The 14114-nt window shown below is 37.2% G+C and overlaps 2 protein-coding genes across 4 annotated transcripts; one reads left to right on the top strand and one right to left on the bottom strand.

Annotated features, from left to right (window-relative positions):
* Positions 1 to 2937: 2937 nt before the first annotated feature.
* LOC133856983 (protein phosphatase 2C 50) lies at positions 2938 to 6088 on the top strand. Of its 3 annotated transcripts, XM_062292063.1 has the most exons (6): positions 2938 to 3003; positions 3086 to 3217; positions 4047 to 4482; positions 4584 to 4943; positions 5046 to 5151; positions 5546 to 6088. In XM_062292063.1, exons 2-6 carry the CDS (start codon positions 3183 to 3185, stop codon positions 5875 to 5877), a joined length of 1269 nt encoding a protein of 422 aa, XP_062148047.1. In that variant the 5' UTR covers positions 2938 to 3003; positions 3086 to 3182; the 3' UTR covers positions 5878 to 6088. The 3 variants fall into 3 exon arrangements, with proteins under 3 accessions (XP_062148047.1, XP_062148046.1, XP_062148045.1); XM_062292062.1 differs by having other exon boundaries at positions 2994 to 3217; XM_062292061.1 differs by having other exon boundaries at positions 2994 to 4482.
* A 687-nt stretch (positions 6089 to 6775) lies between these two features.
* LOC133856984 (mitogen-activated protein kinase kinase SIPKK) lies at positions 6776 to 13332 on the bottom strand. Its single transcript, XM_062292064.1, has 9 exons — positions 12999 to 13332; positions 12824 to 12908; positions 12320 to 12454; positions 11066 to 11290; positions 10781 to 10963; positions 10411 to 10634; positions 9937 to 9982; positions 9721 to 9820; positions 6776 to 7179 (listed from the first exon to the last, which is right to left on the bottom strand). The coding sequence occupies exons 1-8, from the start codon at positions 13073 to 13075 to the stop codon at positions 9731 to 9733; spliced, it is 1065 nt and encodes a 354-aa protein (XP_062148048.1). The 5' UTR covers positions 13076 to 13332; the 3' UTR covers positions 6776 to 7179; positions 9721 to 9730.
* Between the last annotated feature and the right edge of the window lie 782 nt (positions 13333 to 14114).

Here is a 14114-nt window from a genome sequence, read left to right as displayed (position 1 = left end):
CGCTAGCTGATGGTAAAATTATTCTTTTAATCTTTGTCCGGCCTCTTATTCTTTAGAAGTCATGCCGCAGATTTGGACCGTTGATAAGCTATGTTTTTGTGATATTTTTTTTCCTGGGTATAAGGTCTTGTCCGATGGCAGGAAGTCCCATATGCCATCATAGTTGATGATGACTCGGGGATTTTATTTTTGAACTAAAGCTCATGATGATTGCAGGGACGATTGTCAGGAATTACTCCCTTATGCCTTGGATTTACTTGACAGGATTTTACTTTTTACCTGGAATGTGTCACCTTCTTAAATGTGATTAATTTGCAAGCAGCTTTTTATGGCTGAGGTAAGTCTTTAAGCCCTGGCCTTAATTTAGTTGAGTCTTATCATGTTTCGGAGTTTTGATCTGTGTTTTGTTTAAAGGCATTTATCTCTATGCTCTAAGGCAACACAGTAGCATTACGCCTTGGCGCATGACATTAGACTCAAGATAGTAAGGTTCATCCCTTGAAATTATGTAGCTGAACTTGATGCTCAGATCATTCTCAAGGCTCACCACCTTATTGTAAACTTGGCTCTTCTGCCTCACCAGAAACTGGTTTCTTGCTTCAGATTGAAACTTCAAAGGATAATTTCTCTTGCCCATTTCATAATTACAGTTAATGTTGTTAATGCAGTTGCGACTTCAAAACACTGCATAATGCTGGAAGTGTTTTATTTTGTTCTCATTTTCCATTGATGCCGGTAGGTGGTTTTAAAGGACATTGCTTTATATCTACCTTTTACTGAATCCATTCTGAGCAATCATGACAACTAGTTTATCTTTGCCAGTGTGCTCTAGTTTTGTGACTCATTTCTCTTTCCCTCGAATAAAAGCCTTACTAAGATGGTGTGAAATTTATTCATTGGTACTTGTAGCATTCATTTTTATTAATTGTTTTGATCATCTCCAATGAATAAGCTCTACATCAATTAGCTTGAATTTTATCATGTATGTGTCAAGGTAATCAAACAAATGAGGGGCAGAACTTGTGTGGATATTATAGAAAGTAGCAATTTTATTCGTTTGATGTTGTGATAGCCTGATAGGGGCATGGACTACACCTCCATTATTGCATCCCAACACATCCCCTTTTGCATTGTAATTTGCTAATTTCTGTTTCATGGATGCGTTTGTTCATTTGGCCTGTGGTTGATTGCAATTTATGAAGCAGGGGGATCAGTCAGTGGTGGTAATGTCCCATGTACGCTGTATTGTAAAAGGGAAGCCCTTATTTGCACCAATCAAGGGTGCCAACTGCCAACTGCACGAATAAAGGATTTCAAACTCTCATGAACGGACGTGTCATTTACAGATATTCCTTGGGAAGAGGTATTCCTCCCCCCTTGTTCCCTTTCCTTTCACTTTCTTGGGGCGGGCCATAGGTTAAGAATACGTGGCGAAAAGCGTGGGGTGAGGGATGGAGGCCGGTGTCAGCCTTTTCGGCACAGAATTTTTTTCTCTCTTCTACTTTGGAAAACGCGTCAGTGCATGCATGTACCTAAAATCCCTCCGCCACGTCACTTTGGTCACCGACCCCCCGAGTTTTCTGGCATACTACGTGGCACCTTTACGCTGGCCTGCTTTCAAATGCCTACCCAATCTCTGACATTTTCTTTGTAGAATTTTAGTAAACAGACTCTCTATTATAAATAATATGAACCGTGAAAGTCTCAATTTATGAGATTATTTTGACTATTAAACAAGCGTGTGTACATAAAATAGCACACGACGACTCTCTCACATTTCTTTTACTCGTTTTTTTTTTAGTATCTCAATTTACTTTATTTGCCGAGATGTGTTATTTTTACGTCACATTGGATGTGAGACATATCGAGTGTAAGACTCGTGTATGTGAGATCTATATATATGAGATCCATATGCATGGGATTTACACCATATGTGTCTTGAGATTCATTACCCTTATTTGCCATGCGAATTGGATGGTGTAATACCTAGCTAGATAGGTCACATCTACTCACACTAGTGGAAGAATTCTCATTTCCTCCCTATCCTTGTAGTTGGATAAAGAGTCAATTAAATTTTAGAACTTAAATAGGTACGTTATTTAAAAAAATTTAAATGGCGTGGCACGATATATATCATTACATGTAATAAAATAAAATTTTAACAATAAAATAATTCCTTTTCATTTCACTTAAAATTGAGATAATTTTATCCCCGTTGTTATCTCATCAATGGCATTAACCCACTTAAATAGCTTTGCCTACTTTCCTTGTTTTTTTTGTTCTTCTGTCCTGTTTTCTTTGGCATTTGATCAACCAAAAATAAAAAGTTAAATTGACCTTTACATTACATCAAACACCTTTTTCAAAAAAAAAAAAAAATTAAATTAAATTAAATTGGATTTGTAAGTTTGTAGATTTTTAAGATGTGTTTGGTATTGCGATTTCGAAGATAAAAAGTGCGATTTTAAACCAAATCATAAAAAATGAATCATTTGAAATTGTTCTTTTTTTTAAAAAAAAAAAAAAAAAAAAAAAAAAAAATTACAATTTGAAAACGTAAAAAATCTGTTTTATTTAAGGAGTAGACAAGTGGATCTTTTTTTGAAAATGCACAATTTTAAAGGTTAAATTTCGATTTTAAAAATCAAATTACGATTTTTTTTAAAGCGTTTAACTGTGTTTTTAAAAAATTACATTTTCAAATTGTACATTTTAAAATCACTATTTATAAAAATAAATTTTTTAAAATCGCAAATCCAAATCATTTTTTTATTTTAGTCCAAATAGTATACTATTGTTAATTCGGTTCTCTCTAGCTAATTCCCCACAAGCAAGGGGCTACGTCGACTGTTCTCTCTAACAAATCGGATATGTATCTCCCTGTTGGACACGTGCGCTTGTATGCTTTTCTGCTAACGTAGTTGTTGCATTTGTGCGCTTTATAAGGTTCTTCTCCATTGGCCACTTCTCCTTCCTCACGCTTTTATGCAGTGTTTTGAAACCGTAAGGAACAGCTCCTACATTCGTCTGTAGTTTCGTTGTTTTCACAAAGTATATATATATATTGACAATGTTTCAGAAACAGACTGTACGTGTTTTCCACAAGTTTTTTGAGGGATTCTAGAATGAGAGCTGGTGGCAGGTGCTGAGAGTGATGACAGAGTTGGTGCCTTGGTGGTCACATGGAAGTAACTCAAATGGGTTGCCTCAGATCCAGGTAACCCATTTGTTGCCCGTTTCTTCTAGGATTCTCTATTTTGTTTTTGTTGTTTTTCCCCTCTTTTTCTTGTGTTTCTTAGATACTGAGACATTTTTTTCTCATATCTAATCAATCTGATCAGGCTCATATTTCTTCTTTTCTTTTTTTTCTTTTTTTCTTTTTTTAAGTCCCGTCTCCCACTGGTTGTTGGGGGTTAGATATAGAAGCCTCCAGCGAGTGTCTAGAGGTATCTACATATATCTAGCATGTGGGTTCAGTATATTATTTGATTCTCACATAATGGAAGTTTAAATCCTTTTTCTTTTTTAATAAGGGTTCATATTATTCTATTGCTCCCTAGCTCCAATTTGTTTGCACTTTGTACAATCTTCTAGGTTGGTTCTATCTCAGATCATAGAATTTGTTTCATCTCTTTTTGTTAATAAGTGAGTCTTGCCTGTTGAAGGCAATTTACATACCTCTGAAACCATCGTATGTTTAATTGAGTCCAACCCATATTAGAAGAGAGAGAGATAAACTAGTTGAGGACTAGTAGTTTATTCTGGAGGGTTTGGAAAGTTGAGTTTTACTGCTACAAGGCAAAAAGGGATATGGGAGGTCGATTTAGGCTAGGTAATATGGTCTGTAATGAGTCAGTAGTAACAACACAGATGGAAATCAATAATGGGCTCAAGCTTCTGGCAAACACAACTCCCTTGTTATCAAGACCTACAACGAAACCAAGTCCACCTTATGAGTCAATTTCATGTAGAAATTATGGTTACGGTAGTAATAATTGTCAAAGTGGAATTGGTATAGTATCAGAATCTGAAGATGAAAAAAACAGGGGAGGAGGAACCACTGTATCAAATTTGGTCACTCAAAAGGAAGGTGATAACATTGCTACGATGGATGTTGAGGTGCAGCATGCACAAGATCCTTCCACAATGGTGTTGGATCCTGAGGGTAAGGAAGCCAATAGATCTAATGGATCTGATCCAAAATTATTTACTGCACCTCCCGAGTTGCTGCAGGAAAAGAAGATATGTAGAGCTAGTAGCCAAAACATTTTAGAACTGGATTGTCCACCCCTTTGGGGTTTCACAACTATGCGCGGAAGGAGGCCAAAGATGGAAGATGCTGTCGCAGTTGTACCCCGATTTTCACAAGTTCCTACTCAAATGCTGTTGAATGACCATGTTCCTAATGGTGTGAATAATCATCATTTAAGTCAATTAAATGCCCATTTCTTTGGCGTCTATGATGGACATGGTGGCTGTCAGGTATGCCTTGTGCTACTTGCCTTCTAATTACTGTTCAGATTATACATGTTGTGTGTTTGTTCAAGTTGATTGATTTCATTGAGGGGGCTTTGTTTGCATAGGTTGCAAATTATTGCCACAAACGTCTCCATTTGGCTTTGATGGAGGAGATAGAAATCACAAAAGTGAGCTTGTCTGATGGAGGAAGCAATGAGAATAGTTGGCAGGAGCTGTGGAAGAAAGCCATCTTGAATTGTTTTCTCAAAGTTGATGCTGAAATTGGGGAAGCTCACAGAGGCAGTAATGGAAGCAACAGTGATGCCTCAGAGGTTTTTCAAGAATCTATTGCCCCTGAAACTGTTGGGTCTACTGCCGTGGTTGCCATTTTATGTTCAACCCACATTGTAGTTGCAAATTGTGGGGATTCAAGAGCAGTCTTGTGTCGTGGAAAAGTACCTATGCCATTGTCAGTAGATCACAAAGTAAGGCTTGTCTTTGTAGTTTTGCACTTATTCATAGGCGTTCACATGGGGATGGCCTTGCTAAGAGGCTAACCTTTATTTACACCTTCGTGCTGCTTTCAGCCAGATAGAGAAGACGAACATGCAAGGATAGAAGCTGCAGGAGGCAAGGTCATACAATGGAATGGATCCCGTGTTTTCGGCGTTCTCGCAACTTCCAGGTCCATTGGTATGCATCTTTAATCCTCGATCCCGTTGGAATATAATGTATCCGACATCGCATATTTAAGCATGGGCATGCTTTTTACCACTCCAGCTATATCAGTGGATGACTGGCAAAAAAGTGTATGAGCATGCCTCTAAGGTGAAACCTATGAGAGGAGTATAAGACGAGGAGAGTGGACTGGCATGACCTCTTGTGGCATCACGAGCAAATTGAGCTTGTGTCAATTATACAATGGCATCTTGTTAATGCCGTCGCCATCATTTGGGAACGCCGAAACCATTATTCATGCACTCCTAATTTAAATACAGAAAAAGCTATACCACTTTGATTTAGATGTTCTAATTCCATGCTGATGAAGGTGGTCTATCTGAATTCTGATTGTCTCTATGGTCCTCAGGTGATAGATACTTGAAACCATGGGTTATTCCGGATCCAGAAGTGATGTTGGTTCCTCGGGCAAAGCAGGATGAGTGCCTTATTTTGGCCAGTGATGGCTTATGGGATGTCATGACAAACGAGGAGGCATGTGATGTTGCAAGAAAGCGGATCTTTCTGTGGCACAAAAAGCATGGCAATAGCCTGCCTGTAGAAAGAGGTGGTGTTGATCCTGCACCACAAGCTGCAGCAGAGTGCCTCTTAAGGCTTGCTCTCCAGAAGGGAAGCAAAGACAACATCACCGTAATAGTCATTGACTTGAAAGCTCAAAGGAAGTTGAAAATAAAAACCTAGGCAACAAGTTCACCCATCTACCATAACTTTTTAGATAAGTTAGCAGAAGTATATAATATGGTTATAATCAATAACATGGTCCAGCCTTGCAAATTTTTTTTTTTTTTTTGCCTGGGCTGCTTGCGGCTTAGTTAGTTCCCCTTAATTAGGTTTCTCATATATATTTGGGTTGTGCTCCTCTCCACCTTTTAATAAGAGATTTTATTATTATTATTATTATTATTATTATTATTATTATTATTATTATTTTAGTACTTAATAGAAAATAAGGAACTTCACTTTTCTTCCGATCTGTCATGGGTTTAACAATATTACCGCTAAATTATCCAAAGTTGCAGCGAGTATTTTATTTTTCAATCCCTCCATTAGGATTTAACATTAGGATTTAACAGACTAACGAAGGATGCTAGCTGCGGGTGCACTTTTGACCCTAGACTAGACTACCCGTCTTTTGATTGCATAAAATTCGTAACACAACATTTTTTCTACTCATGTAAGAACAAAACAAACCCTACATATCGACAGACACCATCGATCTTGCCATGCTACCGTGGTTTATTTGTTTCCCCCCAGAGCATTTTCCAGCCAGGTTGCTGGTTTGTTACCGTCCCCAGCACCAGTGGTGCCCTAGCTGGGACTCGATTTGTATTTCCATCGTCCGATGATTCGTTTTCTCATGCAGCAGGTTGAAAAACTATCTATGAATCAAATTCCACTATCATCTTTTGGCTATCACGCTCCCAAACCTAGTTAAGACTATAAATTCTTCTTGCATGAAGGTGGGAGCAAAAACAACACAGAGAGTGGGACAATGTAGTTCTCATTCAAATAATAGAACAGAACCAGTAAAAAACAAGCCCAAAATCAGTGAGAACAGTCTAATCTCTCTACCCAAAAATAAAAACAAGAAATAATTTTACTTTCTTTTTTTAAAAACAAGTAGACAGTTCTAGACAAATCTTATCAGGTTCCTCAAGGATAATTTCGCAGTGTCATTATTTCTATAGGTTTAACCAACAGATCACATTCTGCGATATCTCAGGCAAGTACACAAACACTGCCTGTTCTTGAAATCATAAACCTCAACTCTATCATACTTTTCCTCTTCACATTCCAAATGTTCAGGGTTGGGATGCTCCGCCTCCCAACCCTTAAAAATACCATGGTGCTTGCCGGTGGGCTCGAGATTCCCTTTATTCCAGTCACAGACCACTAAAAATCATTCACCATGTCTTCAAAACTTCTGGCAAGCTGTCTTTTTCATTCTCAGTTATATAGGCTAGTAGTTTGCAAGTCGGAACTCTACCAAAAGCAAAGAATTATATACGTTAGTCCCAAATCAGATGGTAAATCTATTGGTCACTAAATGCACTGCACACTCCTACTCTATATGAACAACTTGTTTTTAATAAAAGATGGTGAAGAAAATCCAAAGAAATAAAAGAATAAGAGAACTTGGAAGGCAGCAAGTGCCCAGGCACATTACCTGGGCAGCCTACATAATAAATAGGCCAAAGCAAAAAGTAGAATGATTAATGCAAGTTATCTAATCACTCCCTGCTTCTATTAAGGCAAAAGATTTATTAAACAGTATTGTGCCAGACGTCATGGAGAACTTAAATATATCATGTCAGGATCATCCAAATAGATAAATGGAATTAAAAGTTTCTCTATGAACAATACAATTCAGCCATAAATTTTGATTGTAATCGTTATATTTAGTTACTGCTTTGTTTATCGGTACCCAGATCCAATCACCATATTGCTCTCCCACCTCCACAACCTCTATTTTCCATGGCCTCAAACATCTATATAACCTCTTATTACCTGAGCAAACAGCATGACTCCCACCACTCAACACCTTTATACTTCCACAACTTTCCAAAAGACTCGGACAAGAGTTAATTACACTTTAACCCCTTAAACTACCATCCCAATCTCACTTGAACCTACAAACTACAACTCACGACGACTACAAAAATGTTGTGAATTGCCCCCTCTTATCAAATTTGGTGTTATTTTGGATCAAAAACATCACGTGTCTGTCACATGCCCATGAGTCGTTTCTTGTGCCAAAAATGCCCCCAGATTAAGGAACAAAATTAAGAAACTACCATACTCTAGGGTGGTCATAGCTACCCCCTCTGTTGGAGGGTTGTAGCCACCCCGAACCTCCTAATAGAAGGGTAGGGTATAGTACTAAGGAAAAGCGCTAGCCAACATTTGAGCTATCACTCCAAAAGAACAAGTCAAGTTGCAATTGAAGCTTTCTATAATCACTTATAGAGTCCAGTCTCACCTCGTAATGAACCAATGTGAGACTTAACACCCATAGCACCTTTTAATTTACCGACCCAATGTGAGCAATTCATATTTCCAACATGGGACTAAGATTATAGGGTGTCACATGGAGGTATTTTAAGGGGAGTTGTAGGGGTTGTGGGGATAACCATGACCGCAACCCCGTCTAGGGCAGTTTCATAATTTTGACCCTCAAACTAGGGGGTATTTTAGGTAGAAGAAACGGCTCATGTGCACATGTAACATTTTCCATCCAAAATAACAGTAAGATCTGACAGAGGGGAGAACTCGAAACATTTTGATAGTTTATGGGTTCAAGTTGGAGAGGTAAAGTGTCATTAACCCCTCAGACAATATTGTGTGCTTATAATTCTGGGCTGGACATGTCATCAAACACCTTCGGTTGTGTTCTTACTTCATGACAAAGGGTTCACAATAGAAATCATAGTCTTTAGACCTTCCAAGAGCACAGACAACTTGTCCACATATCCAAATTACAAGATATTGATTATTAAAACATCTAGATTCGATATTCTCCTTTCTTTCTGTAGGATAAAAGCTTGCATGTCAATATTCATAGGAAACAAAACCTTCATAAATTCATCAAAAGAGAAAAACCTCTCATGGCAATACCAAAGAGGTCTTCCTCAGCCTCAACGTTCCTTTGCATCCTTATATACCCACTCTCACCCCACTTTGCACTGCATGGGATGCAACAGCAAGCACACGGTGGATGTCAGAGTGCAGCATGTGAACTGTACTGAAAATGCTTCTGCATTCTTAGTGTTACCTGGAGCCAGCTTGCAGGCTTTTACCTTGATGGCTAGCAAGGAGTTTGCCAGCCCTAAGATTTGCTAGGATGATTTTCTTTACTGGCTTGTGTTCTTTCTAAATTCAATGGAATTTGAATTCCATTGTTGTGAGACTAAGAGCATTTGAGAGTTGGAAGCAAGAAGCTGTGGTGGTCGTTGGCAGTGGTAGTGGAAACAGTTTTGCAAGCCCTTTTTGGCCTTCTTTTTTTTCGCAAAATGGAATAAGTTGTGCTGGTCTCTTTGTGCCCAGATGCAACTCTGTGCAAATCGCAAGCCCTCCATTTGTCATTATTTAACAAATATGTACAGATGGAGAACATTAAAACTTCCCTTAAAGTTCGAAGTTTTCATTGATAAGATTAAAAATATAGGGTTGATTTGAAGCTACTGTCAAACTCTGGGGGGACTTATGTAACTCACCCAAAAAAATTTCTCATTGGTTCCAATTAAGAAAACTAACTGCAAGAAATATCAGAGAAAGCTTTGAGTTTAAAAATATTTTTTCTAAAGCAGCAGGAAAAAAAAAAAAAAAAAAAAAAAACTAAATTGTACTTCATCACACTAAGAAATTTATTCTTTAATATAGAAGCAACAAAATCCTAATGCCAACTGCATACCAGTGAATGCATTTCTCCGTACTTGTCTATACATTCACTAGTACAGCATACCCCACATAAGTAAGACATATCTACTTTCAAGTCCAGTAGTGAAAATCAAGACTTGGACATACCGGATAAGTATTATAAGGTTGCAAGTGGAGATCCTGCACTGGTGAAGTAAGACTTGAGATCAATGTCCAAGTCTTCATGCATATTGATGAAAGGGTGAGCCTGGGTTAACAACAATAACATGCCATCAGATTTGGAATATCACTAAGCACACATCCTACTTTATTTGTTCTGCATTGAGTATAAAGATGGAAAATAGACACAGGGATTATACATACCATAAGTTCATGTGCTGACTGTCTATCTTCTGGATTTTTTTGTACACTGAAATAAACAAAAGATCCCAAAGATGGGTACATAAACTCATAAGATCAGAAGTTGCAAACATACAAAGAAAGCACCCAAATGTCAAATATGTTGACCAACTTGACTAACATGCAATTACTTACTAATTTACTTATAAAAAAAAATGCAATACAATAATCAACAATCAATTGGAATGTAGAAAAGCTGAAGAACACTTCTCAGTTTATCAATCTTTCCATCGTTTTTGGAAAGGGCAGGAATGGCAGGGAATGAAAGACTAACGTCTGGCAAGATGCAATTTCCTTGACATGACTACGAATGAACATCACAAGTGAACAACGGCCTATTTGTTTCTTTTCTTCTCCACACATATAATGAAATGTAACGAAGTCTGTTCAGACTCTTAAAAAACTCAGGTACTGAAAACTGCAAAATTTAATGTTTACCATGCAGAAATAAATGAGCAGAACTGCGGAGAAAATTGATCTGAAGGTGCAGAAGGTGGTGGTTTTTCAACAATAGCTTCCATGAGCTCATAGAAGTTAGTCCATAATTCACCCTGCTCTGGTGGTATAAATGGGAATTGACCTGTTGCACACTCGAGCAGTACTAGTCCCAAACTCCAAATGTCACTTTTACTGTTATAGTTGCCTCCAATAATTCTCTCTGGCTATAAAACACATTGCACAAAAGAAAAACTGGTAAATTTCATGTATACGCAAAATAGGAACGCTTATTCAAAGCTATAAGGGGAAAAAAAGTAACAAACAAGAGAAAATCAAAACTTCCGTAAGATTTATTAATTAAGTTACTCACAGACATATAGTTATATGTGCCAACAAAAGTATTTGCCTGCCCAGAGGTGCTTTCCAGTATTGCACTCACACCGAAGTCAGTAATCTTGACTTCGCCTCTATGATTTATCAACAAATTAGAAGGTTTTAAGTCCCTATGGATTACGTGTTTTTCATGATGAAGATACAGCAAGCCCTTTAGCACCTACATAAATGAAGAATAGGAAGAACAGGGAAATAACACGTTTTAATTGATATTTGTTATAGATAGACTTCCAAACAAGTACATGATTTTCAAATTCCCCACCTGCTTAGAGATGGCAGCAAGATATAGCTCTGGAATTGTTTTAACCTTTTTCAAAAGATCTAACAGAGATCCACCGTCCATGTACTCTAAGATGATTGAAACGACACCATTATCATAGAAAGACTGGTAGCAGACAACAACATATGGACATTGTGCTGACTGATTAATTTTCAATTCCTGAGCAATTTGCCTGCGGTAAGCCTCATCAATATTCATTTGAATGACCTGAACATAGGAGAATACATAAGAACCAATGAGAAAGTGAGGAAGACGTGCAAACAATAGAACAAGCATAAATGTTCAACAACAGTATACTGTTGGATGGCTCAAAAATATGCAAAAGCATAAGGATAAACAATTCCACATGGAACTAGCCTTTCACGCTGATTGAAGGAACCTTGACTCAGTGTCGTAGAGTAACAAAAAAAAGTGTAAAATTTGAGATAACTGTTTTAACTATGAAATTGTTTCCATTGATTTCTGATGAAATAATGCTGCACTGATGTCTTCTAAAAAGCAAACAGGAGTGTGCTTTATTTTTCAATACTCTTTATATTTGGACAGCTGCGTTTTTATCTCCTTTGATGCTTTAGCTTTCACAATTTCCTTGTTCTTTTTTTCTCATTCTAACTAGGTGTTTCTCTTGTATACTCCATATGTACCCAGGTTGCGCCTTTGGTTTTTAATGATAATTTTGATTACCTGTTTTAAAAAAACAAAAAAAGAGGCAAACCAAATGGGTTCCATTAGATGGTAGAAATAAGAGGTGGCTTAGAAAGAGATCTCGATGCTCATCTCGAAAATGTAAAGCCCAAGGTTTGCAACCTTTTGAACATCCATTTTTGGGTAAACATGAATATCGTTCTAAAATTCAAAACATGGTATAAGGCAAAAGAAGATACTTTGCCTGGAAACACAGAGGATGAATGATGAAAAGACAAAACAAGAGTTAGATATGAATGAAAAAGAAATAGATTCAAGAACTCTGTAATCTATTTTTTATTCCCAACTGAAAAAGCTTCATAAGTTTTGGATGCCCAATGCAATGCTTGTGACAAAGCAAACACTTTACCTTGCAAAGAAGAGACATCAAAAATTAACACAGTTGTGTAGATACTGCACGAAATCCGAACTAGGAGAAGTCGATAAGGACACTGCCTTTGTTAAATTACATTAAGAAGACATTTGACTGGAAATCTAGAGGGTGAATGACATAAAAAGAAAATGCATGATAAGTGTTAAATTTTGCACTACCTTCAATGCAAAAAACTGGCCAGTCCATTTGTGCTGCACCAATTGCACAATTCCGCCAGCTCCTTTTCCAATAACTTTAATCGTGTCTAATTCTGCTAAACTCAACTGGTTGTCTGCTGCCTGGATGGGGGGTGGCTGAACACATAGGCAAACACATGAAACAAAAACAAAGAAAATCTTATGCAGGGAAAAACTCAGGGCAGAACATATATTAAACTCATTATTTGACAAATACGAAATACACAGATCAGTGGATCTCAAACAGATTGCAGAAAAAGAAGTATCACAAGTACCCCTTTTCCGAGTGATGCATAATTTGAACACAGAGAAGCTAAAAAAAAAAAAGAGAGAAGCTAAAATTCAAAACACCCAGATTGCAGAAAAGGAAACAGCGTAGATACCCTTTTTGTACCAGAATCATATTCCAGTAATGAAATGCAAGAACACTGAGCTGAGAAAAAAAACAAATATTTCAGAGACTGAAACCAAAATATCAAATCTTACAGCTTCAACTTCGCTCTGAGAGACAATCCGAACCCCGTCCCTGTTCACGAGCAGATCTCCATCCATAAACGTACCGCTCTGAGTCCTACCACGAACCCACAACCACAATAAGCCAAAAAAGAAACGCTAAAACGCATACACAACATTATGGAGTGGCAGAGATAGAGAGAGCTACAGGAAATTGGCCAAGGACGCCTCTTCGGGAGGAGGGAGAGTGAGCTTGAGGTTATGCATTAAGCTTCCCTTCTTCATTCTGCTCTCTCTCTCTCTCTCTCTCTCTCTCTCTCTCTGGGGTTGCAGAGTCGTAGCGAGCCTTTGCTAAGGAAAATGATTGGGGGTCAAGCTAGGGTTTCAGGGGAGAGAGATCAAGAAATTAGTTAAATAATAATCAGGTTTGGGCGACAGCTCTCGTGTTGGCTGGTTGGTAAAGACCGGTCTGGCGGTCACCATTGGCAGAAGGAAACCAGGAAGAAGATGTGGGACTTTCGTTTACTTTTCCTCTCTTTACCCGCGCCATCTTTTTCTTCTTCTTTATTTATTTATTTCTTTCTTTTTAACATTTTCAGGAAAAGAACAAAATAACAAGTAAAAAGAATTATTATAATATTTTAGGGACAGAAATCCATAAGAAATTTCATACAACTCACTCACCTATAAAATTAATTTCTATCAATATTTCAAGATTTTTATTTCCTTAACCTTATTTTTGAAAAATATTTTGGGATTCATATTTTATAGAAACGAGTGTAAGGTACTAAGGTGGGCTATAATTTATATTTTAGTGACTTGTACAATAAGTCTCGTTACATCAATTTGTAAAAAACTTATTAAAGTTATAGTACCCAAACAATACTTTTTAAAAAAAATAAATAAAATAAAATAACAAGAAAAACTTGTGTATCTATAATTAATTATAATATTATAATTTGGTAAGAGACAGGTGAACTTCGAACACTTAAGTTGAATGTCCCTCTTCGTTCAAACACTAAATTAGAAAGCAACAAAAAAAAAAAATGGCATTTTTATTCCTTTCATTTTGATCAGATTGACACGATTCTTCATTAAATTAGATTAATATCGATCGCAGTGTATTTGTTAATGGTATTCTGTTCATATATTTTACAAGTCTATGTGTTTTTCATATGCTTTGATTTTTATGAGATGAGCATGTGATTTTGACCCGATCCGATTAGAAGATTCAGCCAGTTAGCAACTTCCCCGAGACCATTTTGCCAAATTGTTTAAGCATGATGGACCACTGTATTGGGTCATTGACCTTGGAAACATATGG

Source organism: Alnus glutinosa, chromosome 14 (genome assembly GCF_958979055.1).
Source record: "Alnus glutinosa chromosome 14, dhAlnGlut1.1, whole genome shotgun sequence".
Classification (NCBI taxonomy): domain Eukaryota; kingdom Viridiplantae; phylum Streptophyta; class Magnoliopsida; order Fagales; family Betulaceae; genus Alnus; species Alnus glutinosa.
This window is presented reverse-complemented; position numbering and strand designations above follow the sequence as displayed.